The sequence below is a fragment of the Lepidochelys kempii genome, chromosome 6, assembly GCF_965140285.1.
Source record: "Lepidochelys kempii isolate rLepKem1 chromosome 6, rLepKem1.hap1, whole genome shotgun sequence".
In the NCBI taxonomy this organism is placed as follows: Eukaryota; Metazoa; Chordata; order Testudines; family Cheloniidae; genus Lepidochelys; species Lepidochelys kempii.
Window position 1 is genome coordinate 103,034,970 of NC_136385.1, and position 26,488 is coordinate 103,061,457.

The window sequence follows — 26,488 nt, forward strand, 5'->3', positions numbered from 1 at the left end:
GCTTCTTCACTGGCCTCTTGGCTCCGCTGTGCAACCTGCTCTAAATCTTTAGAGCTTTGTGCCCGTAGAAGCATATTCTGACTTTTGTCCAGGAAATCCTCCGTTTCTCATATGCAACGCAGGGTTGATATCTGTTGCTCCAGACCTTCAATCTTCTCTTCCAATATGGATACTAGCTTGCACTTTGTACAGACAAAGTTGCTTCTGTCCTGTGGAAGAAAGACAAACATGGCACATCCAGTGCAGGTCACAATAGCTGAACACCCCCCCTCCATATCACCTTCCTACTATGAGCTTTCTCAGAGAAGCTGGCAAGATGTAAGCCTCACTGGGCTCACCCCAGGCGAACTCCCAGGCAAACTCCTGCTGTTTGCTGCTCTGCTGTTCCCCGCTGCTCAGCTGGTCTGCCGCCGCTCAGCTGGTTCGTGGAGCTCTGGCTATCTTTAAACAGCCACGCTTCCCTGAAACAGACAGACAGACACCCTCAATACCCGCCCCCTGCAGGCTACCACCCAATCAGGCACTCGCTCAGGCTTTCAAACTGCCCTCCCAGCAAACACACACTCGGATACTCACTCAGCAAACACACGCTCGGATACTCACCAATCCCAGGCAAACTCCTGCTGTTTGCTGCTCTGCTGTTCCCCGCTGCTTAGCTGGTCCGCCGATTTTCATGCGTATTGTGGATAGATAGGGTTTTTTTTAAAAAACCCTATCTGTTGTGACCTCATTTCTAAAACTATGTGATAAACTGTCTAGTTTTTGTCACCATTTGAACGGGTTCTTAGAAAAATCCCTGAACAGAGAAACAGTGCAAAACCCTACTAGCAACAATAAAAGACATGGCTCTTGCTAGTTTAGTTTCAGTCACATTGGAACATTGTTGCTAATGTTTATTCAACTGTAGCATGGACATGTCTTTAAATGTTCCCAGATGGGCTTGAACTTTGATACATCAATAATGATAGTGTTGCCAGAGTTTAGAGGACTCCTGCAAAGAGAATGTCTGGTCTGCTTCCAAGGGACTAGTATCTCATTTACAAGCTGCATAGAAAAGTTCCTGGTGTATTTGATGTTATTTTAAAGCCCCCAATAAATATGGTGACATTTGTTGCGGGTTTTGGTCCAGTTTACAGTGAATAGTTGGCACTGAGTTGACAGCCTCAATAGAGAAGCCAAGGAGTGAACAGACATTTTTATATGTCCTCCATAAAACCTTTCAGCAATAGTATCTCAAAAGTATTTCAAATGCTTCCAGGTTGGTTACACCTTTTATTTGTGAATCATGTGTTTACACTTTCTGTCTGCTTTTAGATTTTAAAATAGTCAGTGCAGAGACTTGGCCTTTCCTCTGTTTTACAACATCAGTCATACTGCCAGCATTCAATAAAAATATCCTAAACCCCCAAGATTGTCACTTCAGAACAGGTTAAAGCACACTGTTAATTTGTGGATTTTTGCACTGCAATAGAAACACTATGTGAATGGACTTCAGCATCCATGAGGGTCAATCTGACACTATTTGCCAGTGCTAAGTTTAATTTTAAAAACATCTGAATTATTAGAATACTCTTTAAAACTTAATTAAAGAGCAAATATGAGACATTCCAATGCACAGTATATTGTAAATAGAAAGAAAATAGAGAAATAAGTTATCTATGTGTGCCATACTATCATTTAATATCTCCAGAGAGATATTTTAATAGAGAAGGGTTTAATTAATCTCTAACCTTTTTCAATATGATTAGGAGTGAGCTAGTGATGATCTAAAACAGGATGAAAATATAGGTTAGTATTTTAATAACTAGGAGCTGTTCTGTATTACTGTTCTAGAATCTGGATCAGATATTGATATCAATGGAAGTTGAAGGTGCTCAGTATCTGACAAGATCTCCTGTGAGGTTGTATAAATGGATGTTGTGTACTAAAAAACTGGGTATCTTTTTGAAAAATATTTTTAACTTATTCCTGTTACTCTCCTCCTCTACTACTACTGCTTGTCACGCTTACTTCTTGTGCCTTGAGTTTTAATTAGATTGATAGTGCTTTGGGGCGGGGACCAGGTCTTTCTAACTGTACACAGCACCTAGCACAATGGGGCACCAATCCTGATTGGGGCCTTTGGCCACTGTCACCACTGACAGTAGTTGTAATAAGTTTTGGTGAGGTTGACTCTGAGGAAAGGGAAAATTCAAGGAAAACTGAAGCTATATTGATTAAACATACAGTGCTTGGTTAGAGACAAGTATGTTATAGAACCCTTGAGAGAAGAATGATCACTTTGACAGGGTTATGTAGAATAGAAAGGGATAAGGAAAAGAAGTAGTTATCAACTCTTATAGAACTCTTAGCACAACAGAGTGTTTGCTGCCTGCATTTGCCATGGTTGACTGTGTCAAGCTTTTGATAAAAAAACAAGATCCAAATACTTTGTCTTAAATTCCACTGTGTAAAATAGCCATCTGACCTGGGAACTTTGTCCATAGCCAAAACATCTGTGGTTTCTCTGAATACTAATGCCATAACAAGTTGTAGAGCTAGAGTGGACCCTCAGGAGCAGACTTAGGCAAAGTAAGAATGCATGAACAACTGCTGGGCTCAGTGCATATTGAACAAAAGCATTGGAATAGACCATTAAAAGATGTTCCAAAAAGACCATACTAATTTTCTCAGCCCTCGTGTTTTTGGCACTTTCATATGCTGTCTTTAGCATCAGTTAATGGAATATTATTGAGAGATCTGGCAGGGGGGAAAAATAGCTACACTTGTTGCCCCTTTTGTTCAAGTGTTGTCGAGCACTAAGGGCTGAAGTTTGAGAGGCTTTTAGTTATCATGGCTTCAGACATTACATTAGTCAGCAAAAGCTCATTTATAAAGTCAGGAGGAAAATCTCAAATCTACTGCTCAGCACTACTTTCTAAAGACCAGACTCACCAGAGGTTATTGAAGTACTAAGATGTCATGCAGAAGAGTTGGGGAAGGTAGAAAACAGTCAGTAAAAGAAAAAGCTTTAAGTGGGAGATGTGAAATCCTTCCCTTCCCAATGGTGGATTACTATAGTGCCAATAGGTTTCAGAGTAGCAGCCGTGTTAGTCTATATCCACAAAAAGAACAGGAATACTTGTGGCACCTTAGAGACTAACAAATTTATTTCAGCATAAGCTTTCCTGGGCTAAAACCCACTTCATCGGATGCATGCAGTGGAAAATACAGTGCCAATAGGATAGATCCAAAACAACACAGCCACTAACTAAACACACGTACAGAAACAGATGTCAGATGTTGCCACAAAGGCAACATAAGAGTGACATGGAAAATCCAAAGGATTGATATCTGCACTATTATAGAAAATATGTACTATTATGAAAGGACAAGAGCTAATTTTAGGAATTTTTTTTTAATATGTGCCTTAATCCTGGGACCCTGGATACAAGAGTCATTTATGTGTCTAGTTTAGGTATTTACTGGGCAACAATCACCAAAGTATCTCAATATGATAGGAAAGTAAGCTCCAGACCATGTGAATAACTATCCAGTGGGTCCACACCTGAAATCCAGTATCAACAAAAAGAGAGTGAAGATTTAAATAACTTATTTAGCAAGTGAACAAAACAGAATGCACCATCACATTCCAGTACTGTGCATCCATTCACTGCCATAAACTTGAATAGGCTACAGAAGCAAAAGGTGTGAGATAAAAAGCACAGTAAATGTAATGGCAAGAAAGCTAAAAAGACCCAAGTATTACTTACTCACCAACAATTATTACTTTTCAAAGCTGTGCATGAGACTTAGCCACTAAACTCCCTGTCACACTTCAGGGCTCAGTCCTGTCCAACTCTGAAAATATAGATGTTAGTTGGGAGCTAAATAGAAAATTCCTGCTGAGGCATAGCTTTGAAGTCACTAGCAGAAAAATTAAACACATATACACACTTGAAATCTGTGAACTACATTTTAATTAAAATTCCACCTGTATCAAGTTTCATAGAATCATAGAATATCAGGGTTGGAAGGGACCTCAGGAGGTCATCTAGTCCAACCCCCTGCTCAAAGCAGGACCAATCCCCAATTAAATCATCCCAGCCAGGGCTTTGTCAAGCCTGACCTTAAAAACTTCTAAGGAAGGAGATTCTACCACCTCCCTAAGTAACGCATTCCAGTATTTCACCACCCTCCTAGTGAAAAAGTTTTTCCTAATATCCAACCTAAACCTCCCCCACTGCAACTTGAGATCATTACTCCTTGTCCTGTCCTCTTCTACCACTGAGAATAGTCTAGAACCATCCTCTCTGGAACCACCTCTCAGGTAGTTGAAAGCAGCTATCAAATCCTCCCTCATTCTTCTCTTCTGCAGACTAAACAATCCCAGTTCCCTCAGCCTCTCCTCATAAGTCATGTGTTCCAGACCCCTAATCATTTTTGTTGCCCTTCGCTGGACTCTCTCCAATTTATCCACGTCCTTCTTGTAGTGTGGGGCCCAAAACTGGACACAGTACTCCAGATGAGGCCTCACCAATGTCAAATAGAGGGGAACGATCACGTCCCTTGATCTGCTGGCCATGCCCCTACTTATACCTCCCAAAATGCCACTGGCCTTCTTGGCAACAAGGGCACACTGCTGACTCGTATCCAGCTTCTCATCCACTGTCACCCCTAGGTCCTTTTCCGCAGAACTGCTGCCTAGCCATTCGGTCCCTAGTCTGTAGCTGTGCATTGGGTTCTTCCGTCCTAAGTGCAGGACCCTGCACTTATCCTTATTGAACCTCATCAGATTTCTTTTGGCCCAGTTCTCCAATTTGTCTAGGTCCCTCTGTATCCTATCCCTGCCCTCCAGCGTATCTACCACTCCTCCCAGTTTAGAATCATCCGCAAATTTGCTGAGAGTGCAATCCACACCATCCTCCAGATCATTTATGAAGATATTGAACAAAACCGGCCCCAGGACCGACCCCTGGGGCACTCCACTTGACACCGGCTGCCAACTAGACATGGAGCCATTGATCACTACCCATTGAGCCCAACAATCTAGCCAACTTTCTACCCACCTTATAGTGCATTCATCCAGCCCATACTTCTTTAACTTGCTGACAAGAATACTGTGGGAGACCGTGTCAAAAGCTTTGCTAAAGTCAAGAAACAATACATCCACTGCTTTCCCTTCATCCACAGAACCAGTAATCTCATCATAGAAGGCGATTAGATTAGTCAGGCATGACCTTCCCTTGGTGAATCCATGCTGACTGTTCCTGATCACTTTCCTCTCATGTAAGTACTTCAGGATTGATTCTTTGAGGACCTGCTCCATGATTTTTCCGGGGACTGAGGTGAGGCTGACTGGCCTGTAGTTCCCAGGATCCTCCTTCTTCCCTTTTTTAAAGATTGGCACTACACTAGCCTTTTTCCAATCATCCGGGACTTCCCCCGTTCACCACGAGTTTTCAAAGATAATGGCCAATGGCTCTGCAATCACAGCCGCCAGTTCCTTTAGCACTCTCGGATGCAACTCGTCCGGCCCCATGGACTTGTGCACGTCCAGCTTTTCTAAATAGTCCCTAACCACCTCTTTCTCTACAGAGGGCTGGCCATCTATTCCCCATGTTGTGATGCCCAGTGCAGCAGTCTGGGAGCTGACCTTGTTAGTGAAGACAGAGGCAAAAAAAGCATTGAGTACATTAGCTTTTTCCACATCCTCTGTCACTAGGTTGCCTCCCTCATTCCGTAAGGGGCCCACACTTTCCTTGGCTTTCTTCTTGTTGCCAACATACCTGAAGAAACCCTTCTTGTTACTCTTGACATCTCTGGCTAGCTGCAGCTCCAGGTGCGATTTGGCCCTCCTGATTTCATTCCTACATGCCCGAGCAATATTTTTATACTCTTCCCTGGTCATATGTCCAACCTTCCACTTCTTGTAAGCTTCTTTTTTATGTTTAAGATCCGCTAGGATTTCACCATTAAGCCAAGCTGGTCGCCTGCCATATTTACTATTCTTTCGACTCATCGGGATGGTTTGTCCCTGTAACCTCAACAGGGATTCCTTGAAATACAGCCAGCTCTCCCGGACTCCTTTCCCCTTCATGTTAGTCCCCCAGGGGATCCTACCCATCCATTCCCTGAGGGAGTCAAAGTCTGCTTTCCTGAAGTCCAGGGTCCGTATCCTGCTGCTCACCTTTCTTCCCTGCATCAGGATCCTGAACTCAACCAACTCATGGTCACTGCCTCCCAGATTCCCATCCACTTTTGCTTCCCCCACTAATTCTACCCGGTTTCTGAACAGCAGGTCAAGAAAAGCGCCCCCCCTAGTTGGCTCCTCCAGCACTTGCACCAGGAAATTGTCCCCTACGCTTTCCAAAAACTTCCTGGATTGTCTATGCACCGCTGTATTGCTCTCCCAGCAGATATCAGGAAAATTAAAGTCACCCAGGAGAATCAGGGCATGCGATCTAGTAGCTTCCGTGAGCTGCCGGAGGAAAGCCTCATCTACCTCATCCCCCTGGTCCGGTGGTCTATAGCAGACTCCTACCACTACATCTCTCTTGTTGCACACACTTCTAAACTTAATCCAGAGACACTCAGGTTTTTCTGCAGTTTCGTACCGGAGCTCTGAGCAGTCATACTGCTCCCTTACATACAGTGCTACTCCCCCACCTTTTCTGCCCTGCCTGTCCTTCCTGAACAGTTTATAACCATCCATGACAGTACTCCAGTCATGTGAGTTATCCCATCAAGTCTCTGTTATTCCAATCACGTCATAATTCCTTGACATCACTAGGACCTCCAGTTCTCCCTGCTTGTTTCCAAGGCTTTGTGCATTCGTATATAAGCACTTGAGATAACCTGCTGATCGCCCCTCATTCTCAGTATGAGGCAGGAGCCCTCCCCTCACAGACGTTCCTGCTAGTGCTTCCTCCCGGTATCCTGCTTGCCCACTTACCTCAGGGCTTTGGTCTCCTTCCCCCGGTGAACCTAGTTTAAAGCCCTCCTCACTAGGTTTCCAGATTTTGTTCTCACTGTATGCACTCAGTACCCTCATCCACAAGGGCAGAAACTATGGACCGGGCAGCTCTGTCTCCATAGTCCAGTACCGGGGCTGGCACCGACCATCAAGAAGAGTTTCTAGAGCCAGACCAACAGCCATAGAAAAAGTTTTGCCCTCACCAGTCTTGGCTTCCTCTTAGAATCATAAAACCATAGGGCTAGAAGGGACCGCAAGGGTCATCTAGTCTAACTCCGTGCCAAGATGCAGAATTTGTTGTGTCTAAACCATCCACGACAGATGGCTATCCAATCTCCTTTTGAAAACCTTCAGTAAAGGAGCTTCCATAACCTCCCTAGGCAGTTTGTTCCATTGTTCTTACAGTTAGGAAATTTTTTCTGAGATTTAATCTAAATCAGCTATGCTGTAGTTTGAATTCATTGTCTCTTGTCCTGTCCTCTGGGGCAAAAGAGAACAACTTTTCTCCATCTTTCTAATGGCAGCCTTTCAAGTAGTTGAAGACTGCTATCATGTCCCCCTTTAATCTCCTCTCTTCCAAATTAAACGTACCTACTTCCTTCAGCCTTTGCTTATATGCCTTGCATTCCATCCTTTTGCTCATCTTTGTTGCTCGGCTCTGGATCCTTTCCAGTTTTTCTACATCCTTTCTATACATTGGTGACCAAAATTGGACACAGTACTCCAGCTGAGGCCTAACCAGCTCTAAGTAGAGAAGTACTATCACCTCCCTTGACTTGCATGCTATGCCTCTGTTAATGCAACCCAAAATTGCATTTGCTTTTTTTGCAGTAGCATCATATTTTTGACTCCATGTTAAGGTTGTGATCCACCACAACTCCCAGATCATTCTCAGTAGAGCTGCTGCCAAACCAGTATTCCCCCATTCTGTATTTGTGCATTTGGTTTTTCTTCCCTCAGTGTAGAACCTTACATTTATCTTTGCTGAATTTAATTTTGTTGTCTATAGCCCAGTTCTCTAATTTATCAAGATCCCTTTGAATTTTAGCTCTATCTTCCAAAGTGTTGGCAACTCCTTCTAGCTTTGTGTCATCTGCAAATTTGATCAGTAGGCTCTCTAATTCATACATCCAGGTCATAAATAAAGATGTTAAATAACACCAGACCCAGATAATATCCCCGTGAAACCCCTCTTGAGACTTCCTTCCAATCTGACATCATTCCATTAATATCTACTCTTTGTTTGCAGTTGTTTAACCAATTATGTATCCACTTAATTTTTGGAATTCACCAATATTCATGCAATTTAATGATTTATCTGGTATCTTGCTCTCCAGATCTCTGACTATCAGCCAAATTTTTCAGGTCTTCAATTTTTGGGTGCCCAACTTAAGACACCTAGAACAGCCAACAATTATTCAGACATTTATTGATCCCTACAGCTTCTATTGACTTTAATGGTACTATAAATGCTCAGCACATCTGAAAGTCAGATACAAAGTGTTTCAAGTAGGGCACCCAAAAACAGACACTCCAAATTAGTGACCAATTTTTAAAAGTATAGGTGTATCTTTCTAAGAGGAAAACTGGTGGGGAAAATGAGAGTAGTGAGAGTATAATTAGGGCTCCATCTGCCCCCTGGCACAAGGGGACTAAATGCTGTAGAAAACACTCCTAAGTTCTGGGAAAGAACTCCTGCTACCTCCAAAGGCATCACATACCATTTGCATATATTTGTACAAAAATTGTTACTTGTTTTTAGAAAAGGAGTACTTGTGGCACCTTAGAGACTAACCAATTTATTTGAGCATAAGCTTTCGTGAGCTACAGCTCCGATGTTCCGATGAAGTGAGCTGTAGCTCACGAAAGCTTATGCTCAAATAAATTGGTTAGTCTCTAAGGTGCCACAAGTACTTCCTTTCTTTTTGCGAATACAGACTAACACGGCTGCTACTCTGAAACCTGTTACTTGTTTAATTTTCTCAAAACTAGCAACAAGCCAAAGTTTACCTCTTTTGCTTCATTTAAATATTTCACTATATTTTGCATGTATATACAAAAATATATTACATTTGTTTAAGTCCTTCCATGAAGTGTAAGATTACTACCTCTCTCTCCTAGATATAGTGTCAGAGCTGTTCAAGAGCATTGGATAATGTCACCTTCTTGTAGCTGTTGCTTACAGAGCATAATTTCTAGTTACTACGCATACCTGAATGTTTTGTAAGTTGGTATATTATAACATAATTAGAAGGCGGTCACAGCTCTGTCCCCGTCCGTCAGGGAGGGAAACCACGCCCCCTTGCTATAATGCTTCTGGAGTGACTCAGTTCAGGGGGAAATTAGCCGACAGTTAATAGACCCAAGCCTGCAGTACAGGCCTGGCAGCAATTAGATCTATAAGTCCCGGACCTCAGCCAGGGCGATGCAGCAAACAGTTAATGGCTCTGGCCTGTAGTCAGGCAGAACAGTAGTGAGTCTATAAGCCCAGATCCTTCAATCGGGGAGGGCAGCAAACACTTAATGGCTCTGGCCTGCAGTCACGCAAAGCAGCAGTGAGTCTATATGCCGAGGGGACCCTCAATCAGGGCAGGGCAGCAAACAGTTAATGGCTCTGGCGTGTAGTCAGGCAGAGCAGCAGTGAGTCTATATGTTGGGGGCCCTCAATCAGGGTGGAATGGCAAAACAGTTAACGGCTCTGGCCTGCAGTCAGGCAGAGCAACACAGCAGTCTAGGGGGATCAGCTCTCTGGTGGGACAGAAAGCAAAACCATCTGGCATCCTAACTCAGGCCGGGGACAAACCAATGCAAGCCTGTTGGCCTAAAGGTGGGAAGGCTGCCACACTCAAGGGCAGGGGGACACAGGCGCACCCGACTCCACTGTGTCCCAGCCCAGGGCCATAACAGTGGCAGAGTGGTCTGCCACTGGATCAGCAGGGAAATCCGGCAGTAACATGTTGGCCGGCTTGCAATCAGTAATACAGCCAAACCCTATTCGGCTTCCCTGGGCTCCTTCCTACACTCCCATTTAGGAGGTACCTATGTTCCAGGGTCGTCGTTCATCTGGCTGGGGTAAACAGCTAATGGCAGCCCCAGCAGCTCCTCGGTGTTCCCGGTTCCTGGCAGCTCCAGCAATCCCTCTGGGTTTCTGGCGATGTAGCTGCCTCCATCGGGTCCAAGCTTCAGCAGCAGGGGGGAGATGTCCTGCTCCTCTGGCAGCTCTCCCACAACTGAGCTGGAGGGCCTGCCTTTTATATTTCCAGTTCCTGTCCCACCCCTCTGCTTCCAGATATCCAGAGCGGATATCCCGGCTCTGCCCACCAGGGAGACAAAGCCCGCTCACTGCAATGTTTTCAGCTATTGTTTTTGTGATCTTCTGTTTTGTGACGCTTTTGAAAACAGTTCAAGAGAACTGACCTGTTATACACAGACTACTGTGGATAGCTTATAAATGGGTTTGAATTTGTAAGGTGGTTTGGATACTCATGACATCTTTTTTCTTTTTTAATGAAGGCATTGGGGATGGAGGAAATGAACTGGGAATGGGAAAAGTAAAAGAAGCTGTAAGGAAGCACATAAAAAATGGAGATGTTATAGCTTGTGACGTTGAAGCTGAGTTCGCTATTGTAGCCGGTAAGTTTTTAAAAAGTGAGAACAAAGCACATGTGTTGCAGATTAATTTTGGTTTGGCACTTTCTCTAAATGATCTACTGAGCATTCAGGTACGGTGAGCTTTCTCTCTTTTGTGCCCAATCCTGTGAGGTGTTGAGCATCCACATCTTCCCTGGTATAACTGAAAATGGAGAATGCTCAGCATGTCACAGGATTGAACTTTTCATAATGAGTTCCTGCAAAATTAAAAGATCAAAGATCATCACATGACTCTAGAGTCCTGTTTGTGAGTTACTTTGGAGCCTTTTTAACTTTTATACTGCTGTTAATTTCATTTCAAAACTGTACTAAGCAATTAAAGGTGTTATGTTCAAAAGCATTCAGCCTCTCTTTGCTCCCATTGAAGTCAGTGCTCAGTATTGGCCTAGCTCTGCTCTCATTAAAGTCAGTGTTACTTCAATGGCAGCAGAACTAGGCCAACACTGAGTACTTATGAAAATTCCCACCCTAAATAAATATTAAAATCATTTGACTCTCAAGGAGAACTGTACGGCCATCTTCTATGCAGGAATTAAATGAACTTTGTATTCATATAAGTTCAGTGTATTTGTTAATACCCTGGGGGTGTACCATACCAGCTAAAATCAATTGCACTTATGGGGTGATGCGAACTCTATCAAATAATCTCTGCAGGACTTCTATACATTCTAAATTTTGCATGTAACAAAACAGAAATGCAACTTCATGTTTAGAACCCTTTCCTGCCCTGTTGACTTGGCCAGCACAAAACAGGCTTTACAGAAGTTAATAATGAAGGAGACTGATTCAGCAATGACAGATTTACAAATTGTGTGGTCTGTATTGTGCTATAGCTCAGTACATTGGGTGCCCATGTATGTACCATAATGGGAGGTCACTTTAATAGAAGGGACTAGGGAGGCTAGATTTCCAACACCAATGGTACAGAAATAGGAAGTAATTGGGGAGGAAATTGGGAGTGAAGAGTCTGATTGTTTCTACCCTTTCTGCCCATGTGTCTGTCTTAAAGTTGCTGTTCTAGGAACTGCAGTGTTTATACACAGAGCAGCTGGCTAGCCCAAGACACAGCAGAGGAAAAAAAAGGAATGTGTTTTGAGCAGGAAGGTCAAATGGGGAATGTAACATGCAACTATAACATTAATTTCCAAATGTTCTAAAAATGGAAGTGTGGAAAATTTGAATATTCCAGACTTCTGGGAACAGAGGTCTAGGAACAGTAGTTGTGCGATTTACGGGTGCAGGAGCATTAGTCGTGTGATCGGAGTTGCTGGATCAGTAATGATAAAATATGAAGTCTGCTGAGAGAAATGCAAACACAGTATTAGAATGATCAAGTATTTTTAAAGAAGTTGCCCAACATCACTTAAAAGACAATGAGGTCTAGTCTGATCTCAGTGTACAAATAATTCATGGATATTAACTTTGTTGGGATAAACACTTACAATCCCACAAAGCCCTCAAGAAGAATTATAGACTTCATCAGCAGTCAACAGACAGTCATTTGCTGTTTTCATCACAGCTGCTCCTCCCATAAAACGGCTGAATTGTTTACGCAGCCTATGCTCTTTGTGAACAAAAAGAATAAGCTATGAACTTTATAAAAAATTTTCATTATAAAATCTGACACCATGTAAATCTCACCTGGTTTTGGAAAAGCTGATAACTCAACTCATCCTAAGTTTGCAAAAGTTGACAAGACTTGGTTCAGTTAAAGCCACACAGAATCCATGGCTTTGGCACAAAACCAAGTGAAATTCTGGTTTTGACTATTTCCCTTTTGAGTTTTTGCATTTGTTTGAACCACAAACCCCCAAATTTAAACTAGTAGCTGCAAACCTGCACGTATTGGATCGGAAATAAAAGTTCACGCAAACAGCTAAAAAAAAACTTTGCTCAACTCTAAATTAGACACACAAATACAGCATATAGCAAAGTTAAAAACTTTTATATTACAGAAGATACCCAAAGGTGAACGTGAATGACAAGATTTATATCCACCAAGTGAGATGAAACTTGATTTCAGAGTCAAAGCACAGGCCTGGGAGTCAAGACTCTTGAATTCTATTCCTGGCTTTCTCATTTATTATTAGATAATTAGTATCACCCCAAATATTAATATGTACTTTGAAGGACTGATTTTAATCTAGAGGAATGTCAATAAGCTGTACGATGTATCTAATAATAGCTTGCAGGAAAATTGTTGATGCCATGGAATTCCCCATGAGATTTTTCTGGTAACATGCTTCTGCAAGTATAAAAATAAACAACTGTAAGACATATTAAAAATAGAATATCTCTGTGGAACAGTTAATGAAACAGCACATGGCTGTTCTTATAGACTATTTCAATCCAAAACAGGCACTAGGAAAATCTTGCTAATAAAACCCATCAAATTGTGTATTCCACCACTGGTCCATAAATTGGTTTCTGATTCCGGCTAACTTTGTCACTGGCAACTAACCTATCAAAGTAATGTGGAAGGCTAGAGACATCTCCAGTCTTTAGCCCTTACAGCTGAGTTTTTCAATGTAGTTAATTTCAAAGCATAACTCTAGATAGGGTAGTACAGTAACTTTTCAGAATTTAGTAAACTGGTAGGGTGTGTACAGTGTACTGTATGAAATGTTTGTATTATCTTAAAACATTTAATTAAAAAACCCTTATTGCTGAATATTATTAGGACATTCCTACCTCTCACCCCACACTTTGAGATTTACGTGGATTAGGTTCACAATTATTTAAAAACATTTTATGTTTAATTTTTACTGTCCAGTTTCATGGTGACTTTCTCTTGCAGGGGTCTCTAACTGGGGAGGCTATGCTGTTGCTTGTGCTCTGTATATCCTCAACACCTGTGAAATACACGATCGCTATCTGAGGAAAGCTATTGGGTTCCCCAGATTGTCCAAGAAGGCAAACTGGGCATCAGCACTTCCATCCATTACTAAGGTATTCTCTGTGGATAGGTTAGGAGATTGATAATGGGATGGTGAAACCTTCAGCTGTTGGTCACTGGTTCAGAACTACTACTATCACATGGCTATTTAATGTGCTACAGGAAATGAGTTTGGGCTCTCAGTCCAATTCCTAGTGGACAAGAGCACATACCACAACCAACATTCTCAGAAAAGGGTGCACTGATTATGTGAGCATGGAAAACTGAACCTCCTTATTTTTATAGATGTGCCATCCAGAATGGGGTTGAGGCAAATTAATGGGAAAACATGAGAAATCTTGAATACTGAAGGTATCCATATTGCACCTGTTCCCCGGATAAAAAAAAATTCACTCTCAGTGGCTGCCAGACTCCTTTCACCAGCATGAAAATCAGTTTAAAAATATTCAAAAATATGTAAACTTTGTCCTCTGAATACATCTGCTGCTGGGTTTCTGTGAGTATTTGGACAGAATCAGTAGTATAAGCATATAAACAATTCTAGGGTGTTACAAGCTGCCTTTCTCCTAAAGCAATTCAGTTAAGTTTGAGAGAGACCAGGTGGATTTTAACCATTTGTTGAAAACTACAATAGAATACAAATGTGATCCTAGGCTACATTACAGCAAATAAAGTAAACAATCGCTCTCCTGCTGGGTGATCCAGCAAGGCATACTGGTTGTGGGCAGATGAACCTTTCTCTCTATTCAGAGTCTGTCACCATGCCACCACAAAGAGAAGCTCTTAACACCCCGTATAGATTCTAAGTTACTCGTGTCTTGTGATGGTCACATGTCACATACATAGCATGTTCAGACATGCCGAACCATAGCTCCCCCAACTGCTAGAAAATGTGAAACAGGTGCTAAGAACATTAAAACAAGGGCAAAAGTGCCTCATCCCTGGGACACAGGAGCATGTAAAGGTGTATTTGGGGAGTGGATGGGTTCTCCCGTCTCCTAACAGGGTTTCATTGTTTTTTCAACTTACAGTACCACTACTCTCCATCTTGAAATATAACCTTTCTTCCCACCTTATTATGTTTATGTAGGTAGAAACTGATTTGATGCCTGACAGTAAGATTATAATTGGAAATCTATAAAGGTTTCCATTTGAGGGAGCCAACTATAAAAGAAAAGGAGTACTTGTGCACCTTAGAGACTAACCAATTTATTTGAACATGAGCTTTCGTGAGCTACAGCTCACTTCATCTGATGAAGTGAGCTGTAGCTCACGAAAGCTCATGCTCAAATAAATTGGTTAGTCTCTAAGGTGCCACAAGTACTCCTTTTCTTTTTGCGAATACAGACTAACACGGCTGTTACTCTGAAAACTGTAAAAGTGTTCTTAGCTGAAATTGATTGTCAGGTTGAAGCCCAGGAGTGAACTTTATTTACCAGATTTGATGTCTGCTGTTTCAGATATTTCTAAATTAAAGAAGGGACAGATAATTGAAGTTCTGAAGCTTCAAACATATATTTCACCAATACAACTCAGAACTAGGTGTAAATCTGTAATCCTGTGGAGGTTCTCAAAATGAGAATGAGTTAAAATGGCAGAGGAGAGTCATAATTATACTTTTTCTTTTATAATAAAAAGGAACATAATTAAGAGAGCAGGGTCTGGTATACTGTGTCAATAACACAACCAGTCTGGATTTCCTAAATGCTCATTGGCAGAATGACCAACATAATGGCTTGGAAAAAGTCAATACTGTCTGTGTGATCTGCAAGCAAAGTCCTAGGCAACTTCTGTTTATCCATCCATCCTGTATTCATCATAGTAGTATTTCTACTGGGATCATAATAGGTTCTACTTAAAATTCCATCAAAATATCTCTTATTAATCTCAGTGATGGGTTTGTTATTTAACACTGGAAAAACTAAATTAATATTCCAGGTTAGACAAATACAACAAAAACAGGATACTCAGGACTGTTTCTTCATATCATGTGCTTAAATCATCAGGTATTACAAGAAGTTTCTCAGAACAGTGCATGCACTGTTCTGTTATTTTTTGATACCTGGTATAAGGGAAAGATAATTGAAACTGAAACCATATTTTTCTAGCTCATACTCTTATGGGGTTGTCCTGTGACCTAGCAAAACATCTCTCAATTGAAATGAGTTACTTTTCATTCTTTAATCATTTTTCACTTACATCACACCTCTAATTTCCCTTTAATTCTACATGACCTAAAATCAAGGGGAATTTAATCAAAATCCCCTAGTAATGAGGTATTGTAATTAAACACAGTATCTCACAGAGCAAATCCTGTCTTGCATTTGTATTACCAAGTTCTACAGCTAGCAGTCTTGATAACGATCTGATAATGGGAGGGACCCTTGAAGGTTCAATGCTAACATTCATTCAGATAAAACTAATGGAAACAGCTCTATAGGGAGAAAGAAAATCACATATTCTCTGTCAAGAGGCTATGATGGCTTTAACTGTAAACCTTGGAACAGTTAAACACTGCAGCAAATTTCTTGAGCTTCAACACCTTACTCCATTAGGGTAAAAAGATAAAAACGGAGCAAGAAATTGCAGACAGTTTGTGTTTTCTGCTGGCAGTTACCTCTCATATGCAATTGCTTTTAGTGCTCTGGCCAAGTGCCCAGGTAAGATAATAAAGCACCCTCGACATCTATACGCTTGGGCACCCTGGTACCTGGTATTCGCTTCAGGACCAACATGGCCTTCGGCACAGGCATGTGCTCTCATCTGAGGCACCACTTCCTGCCTCATTCTGGGCAATGGATGAATCAGATCACCTACTCTCTTCCTCTGCTGTTGCTCTACCCCAGTCATCAAGATCCCAGGACTCTTCCGCATCCAAGTCGGGGTCATCTTCCTCCTACTCCACATCACTCAATGAGCACTGCGGGCCGCTAATGGACTGTTATGGCTCCCAGGATTGGCATGCACCCTGTGGTCAGGACAGAGGTCCCTGACCTGATGCCTACTGGCCAGCAATGTCCTACTCATATCAGTGGCCTCCTTGGACTCAGTGGGATGCCCCTTGCTTGCAGAGATCCCACTCCTCATTACACCAAAGATCATTCACCAAAACAACGGTGATGGTTGTAGATCAGCTGCAAGCCCAGGCATCAGCAGGCCTCCTCCCTGCAGAGCTCCGGAGTCCTCCCATCTGAGTAAGTCATCCCGGGAGCAAGATCCAGCTTTGGCTCAATCAAGAACATCATCCTCATCTCCAGATGATGCTGTTCTGTCTGATTCATCCTCCCCTTCCATACTGGAGGACTTTGAGGCATATCGAGACCTTTTACACAGTAGCAATGTCCCTTGACATTCAGGCAGAGTTCCTACATGAGAACACCCACAAATTGGTGGACATTCTGCAGCCATCTGACTCTGGGAGAGTTGCCCTCCCAATCAATGATGCATTCCTTGAACCAGCAAAAGCCCTCTGGAGCACACTGGCCTTGGTACTGCCACTGGCTAAGTGCATGGAGAAGTGCTATTTTGTTCCTGTGCAGGGATTTGAGGAGTTCTGTTCCCATTCGGCTCCGAATTCCCTGGTTGTAATGGTGATGAATGACATGGCTTGACATGGCAGAAAGTCCACCCCTAAGGACAGAGACTCCAAGCTGTTGGACCTTCTGGGCTGGAAAAACGACACATCCTTGTCCCTACAGATGTGGATCACCAATCAACAAGTCTTGCTGTCCAAATACAATTTCCTTAATTGGACAGCTGTGCACTAATTAGTGGGCCTGAGACCTTGTGTGAGGAGTTTTGGGTGTTTGTCATGGAAGGGTGCTTGGTGCCCAAGACGTCCCTGCAGTCTGCTCTTGATGTTGTGGACACTTTGGCCAGGGTGGTGGCTTCTGTAATCACTGTGAGGAGGGCTTATTGACTGCAAAACTCTGGAATTGCACATGATGTCCAGCAAGCCATCAATGACTTGCCTTTTGATGGATGGACCTTGTTCTCGGAAAAGATCAATGACACACTAGCGCTCCTTTAAGGACTCCAGAGCTATCTTGAGGTACACATTGTTGACACAGAGGCACCACTGTGGTGGTCAGCAGCAGTAGTACTGCCTGCAGCACTCCTTTGTGCATTTCTTCCCCCTGAAACAGCAGGACTACCCAAGAAAAAGGGATCGTTCCCACAAGAGGAATCAGTCGAGCTTGGGGTTTGGCCAGCCCATGTGTCTTCCCCCTGTACCTTCTATGTGCTCATTTTGACTCCTTGGTCCAATGAGTGTTCCAGTCATTGCTCCACCTTCTGCTTCCCCCTACTCCTTTGGGGACAGGCTGGACCACTTTAACAATGTTTGGGGATCAATTACTTCTGACAACAGGGTCCTAGACACTGTCAGATCGGGTTATGCCATCCAGTTGCTCTCTACACCTCCTCTCCCCTCTCCAACCCTCTTCAGGGACCCCTCTCATGAGACACTGCTCATTGAGCAGGTCAGCTCTAGCTAGCGTTGGGAGAGGTGGAGGACATTCTGCCAGCATATCAGGCTTCTACTTCCAGTACTTCCTGATACCCAAAGCCAAGGGTGGAATAAGACCCAACCTCAATCTTTATGGTATCAACAAGTTTATCAAATACATGAGGTTCCAAATGTTTACTCTATTGACTATCCTCCCCATGCTATCTCAGAACGACTGGTTTGCTGCTCTGGACCTACTTTCATGTGGCAATTCTACCAAGCCACAGAAAGTTTCTCCATTTCGTTGTAGAAGAACACCACTTTTAGTATATGGTTTTCCCATTTGGCCTCTCTTCTGTCCCCTGAGTTTTCACCAGGTGCATGGCCATGGTTATGCCATATCTCAGGAGGAAGGGAATCCACATCTTCCCATACCTTGATGACTGGCTACTAAGAAGCAGCTCCAGAGAGGAAGTTGTTGCCTACATCAACACCATGTTGTGTTTGCTCAACTGTCTGGGTCTCATTTTAAACACCATAAAGTCAACGTTGGCTCCCATCAAAAAATTGAGTTCATTGGGGCCCTGTTAGATTCCATAATATTAAGGGTGTTCCTGCTGACTGATCACGTCCATGCAATTCAACATCTCTGCTTTAGTCTACGTTCTCAGCCCTCCACAACAGTCCAGGTGTGTCTGAGCCTGTTGGCCACATATCCGCTTGCACACATGTAGTCGAATTTGCGAGGCTGTACTTTTACATGTGGTAGATGGTCTACCACCCTGCCCTGCATTCTCTGGACAGATTGGTTCACCTTCCCCGACTAGTTCTGCACTCCTTACAGTGGCAGACATGCCCACACAATGTATGGCAGGGCATCTCATTCGCTCGGCTCTCTCCAAATAAGTCAGTAGTTACGATGCTTCCCTTCAGGGTTGGGGAGCACATCTGAACTCACTGAGGGTACAGTGTCTGCGATTGGAACAGGAAGCCTCACTCAATAGCAGCGTGCTGGAGCTTTGGGCAATCCACAGTGCATGGTTCACATTCTCACCGACAATACCACCGCAATGTACTGTGTGAACAAACAAGGGGGAGCACACTCCAGGTTACTGTGCCTAGATATGATCAACCTGGGCAATTCTGCATTTAAGAGGACATCACTCTGATAGCTGTCCACTTGCCTGGCATGCAGAATTTTCTCATAGACCATCTCAGTGGGGTTTTCTACCTGAGTCACAAGTGGTCCCTGAAGGCGAGGGTCCTCCCAGGTCGTCGTTGCAACCGGGGGCATTCCCATGGTTGACCTCTCTGCAATGAGCAAAAACAGGAAGTGTCACCTATTGTAGTCTTGGTGGGGGTGTCTCAACCTGAGCTCCCTCTCTGATGTCTTCCACTGTAGCTGGCAGTCGACTCTTCTGTATACTTTCTCCCCTATCCCGATCATTCCTCAGGTCATCCTCAAGCTCAAGGTGGATCAGGCCAAGCTCGCCCTCACTGCTCCAGCGCAGCTAAGGCAGTACTGGTTCTTGGACCTTATTGTAACGTTGGTTCAGCCTCCCATACCACTTCTTCCTCATCGCAACCTGCTCACTCAGAAACATGGCATCACTCTCCATCCTGCACTTACCTCCCTACACCTTACAGCAAGGCTGCTGCATGGTTTAATGAAGAGAAAGAGCAGTGCTCAGTGTCCAGCAAGTACTACTCATTAGAATCATAGAATCATAGAATATCAGGGTTGGAAGGGACCTCAGGAGGTCATCTAGTCCAACCCCCTGCTCAAAGCAGGACCAATCCCCAATTAAATCATCCCGGCCAGGGCTTTGTCAAGCCTGACCTTAAAAACTCCTAAGGAAGGAGGCTCTACCACCTCCCTAGGTAACGCATTCCAGTGTTTCACCACCCTCCTAGTGAAAAAGTTTTTCCTAATATCCAACCTAAACCTCCCCCACTGCAACTTGAGACCATTACTCCATGTCTTGTCCTCTTCTATCACTGAGAATAGTCTAGAACCATCCTCTCTGGAACCACCTCTCAGGTAGTTGAAAGCAGCTATCAAATCCCCCCTCGTTCTTCTCTTCTGCAGACTAAACAATCCCAGTTCCCTCAGCCTCTCCTCAAAAGTCATGTGTTCCAGACCCCTAATCATTTTTGTTGCCCTTCGCTGGACTCTCTCCAATTTATCCACGTCCTTCTTGTAGTGTGGGGCCCAAAACTGGACACAGTACTCCAGATGAGGCCTCACCAATGTCGAATAGAGGGGAACGATCACGTCCCTCGATCTTCTGGCTATGCCCCTACTTATACATCCCAAAATGCCATTGGCCTTCTTGGCAACAAGGGCACACTGTTGACTCATATCCAGCTTCTCATCCACTGTCACCCCTAGGTCCTTTTCCGCAGAACTGCTGCCTAGCCATTCAGTCCCTAGTCTGTAGCTGTGCACTGGGTTCTTCCGTCCTAAGTGCAGGACCCTGCACTTATCCTTATTGAACCTCATCAGATTTCTTTTGGCCCAATCCTCCAATTTGTCTAGGTCCCTCTGTATCCTATCCCTCCCCTCCAGCGTATCTACCACTCCTCCCAGTTTAGTATCATCCGCAAATTTGCTGAGTGCAATCCATACCATCCTCCCGATCATTTATGAAGATATTGAACAAAACCGGCCCCAGGACTGACCCCTGGGGCACTCCACTTGACACCAGCTGCCAACTAGACATGGAGCCATTGATCACTACCCGTTGAGCCCGACAATCTAACCAACTTTCTACCCACCTTATAGTGCATTCATCCAGCCCATACTTCTTTAACTTGCTGATAAGAATACTGTGGGAGACCGTGTCAAAAGCTTTGCTGAAGTCAAGAAACAATACATCCACTGTTTTCCCTTCATCCACAGAACCAGTAATCTCATCATAGAAGGCAATTAGATTAGTCAGGCATGACCTTCCCTTAGTGAATCCATGCTGACTGTTCCTGATCACTTTCCTCTCATGTAAGTGCTTCAGGATTGATTCCTTGAGGACCTGCTCCATGATTTTTCCGGGGACTGAGGTGAGGCTGACTGGCCTGTAGTTCCCAGGATCCTCCTTCTTCCCTTTTTTAAAGATGGGCACTACATTAGCCTTTTTCCAATCATCCGGGACTTCCCCCGATTACCATGAGTTTTCAAAGATAATGGCCAATGGCTCTGCAATCACAGCCGCCAATTCCTTTAGCACTCTCGGATGCAACTCGTCCGGCCCCATGGACTTGTGCACGTCCAGCTTTTCTAAATAGTCCCTAACCACCTCTTTCTCCACAGAGGGCTGGCCATCTACTCCCCATGTTGTGAAGGAAGTCCTCTACTAGGATGACCTACTTAACAAAGTGGAATCATAGAATCATAGAATATCAGGGTTGGAAGGGACCTCAGGAGGTCATCTAGTCCAACCCCCTGCTCAAAGCAGGACCAATCCCCAATTTTTGCCCCAGATCCCTAAATGGCCCCCTCAAGGATTGAACTCACAACCCTGGGTTTAGCAGGACAAAGCTCAAACCACTGAGCTATCCCTCCCCCCCGTATATAAGAGGTCTTCCATGTGGTCTCTGGCCTCCGGGATCCAACTGATGTAATCTTCTATCCAGGATACCTTGGAATACCTACTACATCTACAGAAATTGGGCCTCGCAGTCAGTTCACTGAGTGCATCTGGCAGCAATCTTTCATGTTCACAGAAACTCAATCTTTTCCAATGCCTTGATGACAAGATTTCTAAAAAGGACTTCTCCGTTTACATCCTCTCGTCCAAGAGCCAGTCCCCTTGTGGGACCTAAACACAGTTCTGGTGGCTCTAATGGACCCTCTATTCGAGCCCCTTGTTTCCTGTCTACTGCCCCTTTTGTCTCAGAAAACCACATTCCTCATAGCCATTACATCTACAAGGAGGGTGCATGAGTTGCAGGCCTTGATGGATGGGCCTCCTTACACACAGTTCTTCAAAGACAAGGTAACTTTACGACCACACCCAAAGTTTTTATCCAAAGTGGGGTCTCAGTTTCATTTGAACCAAGCGGTGCATTTACCTGTATTTTTTCCTAAGCTACATTCATCCCCAGAGGAATAGTACCTCCATACTTTGGATGTCAAACAGTGTCTAGCCTTTTATTTGGTTAGGACTGAAGTGTTTCATGCTTTGCCTCACCTGTTCATGTCATATGCAGACTGCGCAAAGGGGCAAGCAGTCTCTTCACAGACCATCTCCAGATGGATAGCATCCTGTATCAAGATTGTGCATTAGATAGCTTGAACTGCACCTCCTCAGCTGATATGGGCTCATTGGATGAGAGTGCAAGCAATGGTGATAGTGTTCCTCAGTGACTTTTCCATATTTGATATTTGCCACATGGTCATTCATACACATGTTTACAGACCATTATGCTGTTACCGCATCTTCCAAGGTGGATGCAAGCTTTAAGAAGAACAGTCCTGTGATCCCTCTTTCGATAGACTCTTAGCACGCCTCTCCTGGACGGGGTACTGCTTGTGAGTCACCTAAAGGGAATACACTTTTACATCTACTTGAAGAAGAAGAAACAGTTACTTACTGTAACTGTGGTTCTTCAAGATGGTATGCAGATGTGTATTCCACAGCCTACCCTCCATCTCCTTTGCATCGGAGTCTTCTCTCAGGGGCATTCAGAACAAAGGAACTCAGCAGGGTGGCGCTGTCTCATATAGCCAGGGGAGGTGCCACAGCCATGAGGTGCCACCCTTCTACAGGTATTGTCAGGCAAAATCTCCAGCTCTAACATGCCGTGTGCTCATGCATCTAAGTGGAATACGTGTCTGTATCACATCTTGAAGAACCACCGCTAGAGTAAGTTTCGTCTTCCAGTAGATCTACATCTCAAAGAACCATTTCTTTTGGGAGTTGCGGTATTGCTAAAATTTCATTATTAGTATTACAAAATATATGACACATCATTCACTCATACATTATGTACTATCACAAATTCAAGCTGAACTATAGTTGTCTGCATAAATGAACAATATATAAAGATGTACTATCCTTGTTTTGCTATTATTTATTTGCTTGTTAATTCACAAATGGGTTTTCCCCATTACTAGTGCAAATTAGTGCATTTCTACTGTATGACTTGCTATTTCTTCTATTAAATTTGAATCTCTTGTTGCCCTAATTTTTGCGCTCAGTTTAAAGTACTTTTGTAAACATTGGTTTGAGAGTGAATTGCAAAGAACTCCACAGCTAAGGAAAGGTGTTACACATTGTGTTTGCCCATTACAAACACACACACTGTAACATGTCTGACAGTAGAATATAGTTTATCAAAGACAATCACATCATATTAAACAGGAGAAGTTTTTTCAGTGTAGTCAGGCCAGAGATCTTTAGCAAGTAAAATGTACTTGCTAAAGGTAAAAGAATTATAGCTACAAGATGAGAATAAATTCATCTAGTTTGTTTCTCCCTCATGAATCAAGAGGAGAAATTTAGTTTACATCGTTTTGTGTTCAGCAACACTTTTTGCATGGGGAAAGGGCTCATACTTAAATTTACAACCGGATTCTGCACTTGATATTGTGACAAAGTTCCTCCTCTGCCTTGGTGGGTCCTGCGCTCAGAGGTTCACGGCAGCCCTCAGTTTGGCCACTTTCGTGGCTCAAATCTGCCATTCATTCAGTTAGCCTCCTCACTGGCTAGCATGGGGAAAAGGAAGAAGAACAATCCCTGCAGTCTCTGCTGATCCACCTAGTGGATCAGGGAACAGGCCAGAGACCTTCCCCTCTGGTGGAACCCACAGTCCAGATCAACTCCTCTGGTATCAAGTAGGGAGTTGGGGGAATGGAGGGAACCCAGGCCCGCCCTCTACTCCGGTTCCAGCCCAGGGCCCTGTAGATTCCAGCTGTCTACAGTGGCTCCTGCAACAGCTGCGTGACAGCTACAACTCCCTGGACTACTTCCCCATGGTCTTCTCCCAACACCTTCTTTATTCTCACCAGAGGACCTTCCTCCCAATGTCTGATAATGCTTGTACTTCTCAGTCTTCCAGTAGTAAGCCTTCTCACTCTCAGCTTCTTGTGCCTCTTGCTCCCAGCTCCTCGCACGCACACCACAAACTGAAGTGAGCTTCTTTTTAAACCCAGGTGCCCTGATTAGCCTGCCTGTCTTAATTGATTCTGGCAGCTTCTTGATTGGCTGCAGGTGTTCTAATCAGCCTGTCTCCCTTAATTGTTTCCAGAAAGTTCCTGATTGTTCTGGACCCTTCCCTGTTGCCTTACTCAGGGAAAAGGGATCTACTTAACCTAGGGCTAATATATCTGCCTTCTATCACTCTCCTGTAGCCATCTGGCCTGACCCTGTCACAATATATTTAGATGTTAAAGTACAGTTATGATCAGAATCACGTCACTGTCTTATGAAAATCGGCACTTTTGCAAAAGATGAAGCCAGATGCTTTCTATAAGTTCATTGATTGATTGCTGTGTACAGTTTGACATAATGTAACTAGGCATTTTCTGGTTCTTTACTGTAAAAGCTGTGATTTATTTAAGACTGCTTTGGCTGTGAAGTATATCACATGGATCAGGAAATTTAAGAAAGATAGCAATCATTATGGGGTACAGTTAAAAAAAACGGTACCAGATAATGAATTTTTGATTGTTAATTGGCTGTGGGAGACTATTCTAATGCTTCCAGAAAAATTTCAGATGTAATCACACACAAAAGTACATTAAACATACATATAATAATGCTACAGTATACTTCATTTATATATCCAAACACTGTAGTAAAACTGTTGTAATCAGTAGGGTTTGAAACATTTCCATACAAATAGTGTACATTTTATGAAAGGGAATACTTGATATTTTTAGTTTATGAATTCTTGTATCAAGCAAACTACAATTACTGAAAATGTTTCTTTTCTTTCCTTCCTGTTTCTCCTCTCATTGCATTAGGATCCAATCAGGTGTGGTGCTAAGCACCCGCAATTCTCACTGAAATCAGTAGAAGCTGAGCGTGCTGATCATTGTGCAAAGTTGGATATAGGTTGCACAGATTATCCCAGTATTTTCTATTTCTCTTTCTCCCCATCTGTTCTCTTTTCCCCTGTTCCTTTTCTTTAAAGTCTGTCTGTTTCTGATGGTTGTATATATCAGGAAATATGTTAGTTAGGGGTGAGAATCCCAAAGGGTAGCAGAAGCCCTTCCACAGGTGAATGTATGCTACTTATGGGGAGACCCCACACACACACAGAGCCAACCCTAGCCCTTAAAAGCAGTCAGTTAGGATTAGCCCTAAAAGGACAAGTCATGTCCAGGCTGCTTTAAGCCATTATTTTCTGGGGGAACCAGATAGTCTTTAAGATGCTTTGTGTGAATATATATTTGGTTCTACTTTGTGAAATTTACTAACATGAAGCTAGCGCCAGAATCTCAACACAGTGGATTGAAATTTCGGAATGGAAACTAATGTGCTTTTGGTTTGGTACCATTAACATTGCTCAGTAATTAAAGGGTATCTATGAATACTGGCTTTTGTTAATTCCTTAGCACTTGCATTTCCTGCTACCAAAGGTACCCTTTGGTCCCCTTAGAATGGGAATGTTTTTGATACTGCTAGCCAAAATAAATTCTTAGGAAGATATGGTCACAGTCTTCTAATGTTTAATTGAAAGATTTTGAGGAATATTTCTTTGCCTTATTAGGTACATTAATAATATATTAATTATACCTTTTTTTAGGAAGAAAAGTTGCTGAGAACACTTATACATCATGGCGTCCGTAGTGGAGTAACTGCCAATCTCGAAATGGAAGTGGATGGACTGCCCTTCTACAACATACACTCACTTATGATTGAAAAACTGCTGGAGCAGATACTATAATGACTTTTCCTAACCATTTCTAAACTCTAAAGTTTCTATTAGCTTATCTCTCCACCCGCAATCTAACAACAAGGTATGGAAGACCAGAAAAGGCTTGTTCTATATATGTAGGTACTTATATGGCCTCCATCACTAGTATCTGAGCATCTTACAATCATTAATGATTATCCTTCTAACATTGCTGTGAAATAGGAAAGTTTCGTTAGCCCTGTTTGGCAGATGAAGACAGGAGAGAGGGAGAGATTAAATTATTTCATCAAGATCACACAAGAGGTCTGACACAGACCTGAATCCAGCTCTCAAGAGTCCCAGACTCGTGCCTTCACCACAAGCCCATCTTTCCTGTTTGATAAGTATAAAACTCTGAGTTATGACAACTCACTCATACAATCTATGGCCTTATATAGTAAAAGATGACTATGTTTCATGAAAAAAAATCAAAAGTCTGTTGCCATTAAATGCAGAAGTGTTATCACCCTTGCCTTTTCCTCTGTTACTAATTCACACAGCTGCAACAGGAAGTAGTGCTTGTAGCAACTTGGTTTTTAAAAGACAGTATGGAAAGCAGCTCCAATAAAGATGCAGGTTAAAAAAAAAGAGTCTTTATGGCAGTGAAAGTCCTAAATATATCATCTACACCAGAAGTTCT

At 43.1% G+C, this 26,488-nt stretch overlaps 1 protein-coding gene and 1 long non-coding RNA gene across 4 annotated transcripts in view; one reads left to right on the top strand and one right to left on the bottom strand.

The window, feature by feature from the left end:
- LOC140913307 (uncharacterized) overlaps positions 1-10,218 on the bottom strand; it is a 40,256-nt gene extending 30,038 nt beyond the window's left edge. The window contains exon 1 of the long non-coding RNA XR_012159530.2: positions 9,995-10,218. This is a non-coding gene — a long non-coding RNA (uncharacterized LOC140913307). The remainder of the gene's footprint in view (positions 1-9,994) is intronic.
- DGLUCY (D-glutamate cyclase) overlaps positions 1-26,316 on the top strand; it is a 104,290-nt gene extending 77,974 nt beyond the window's left edge. For all 3 annotated transcript variants that reach the window (XM_073349432.2, XM_073349431.2, XM_073349433.2), the window contains exons 11-13: positions 10,469-10,588; positions 13,404-13,555; positions 25,699-26,316. In XM_073349432.2, the coding sequence (XP_073205533.2) occupies positions 10,469-10,588; positions 13,404-13,555; positions 25,699-25,839 (413 nt within the window). In that variant the 3' untranslated portion in view covers positions 25,840-26,316. The remainder of the gene's footprint in view (positions 1-10,468; positions 10,589-13,403; positions 13,556-25,698) is intronic.
- Positions 26,317-26,488: the final 172 nt, after the last annotated feature.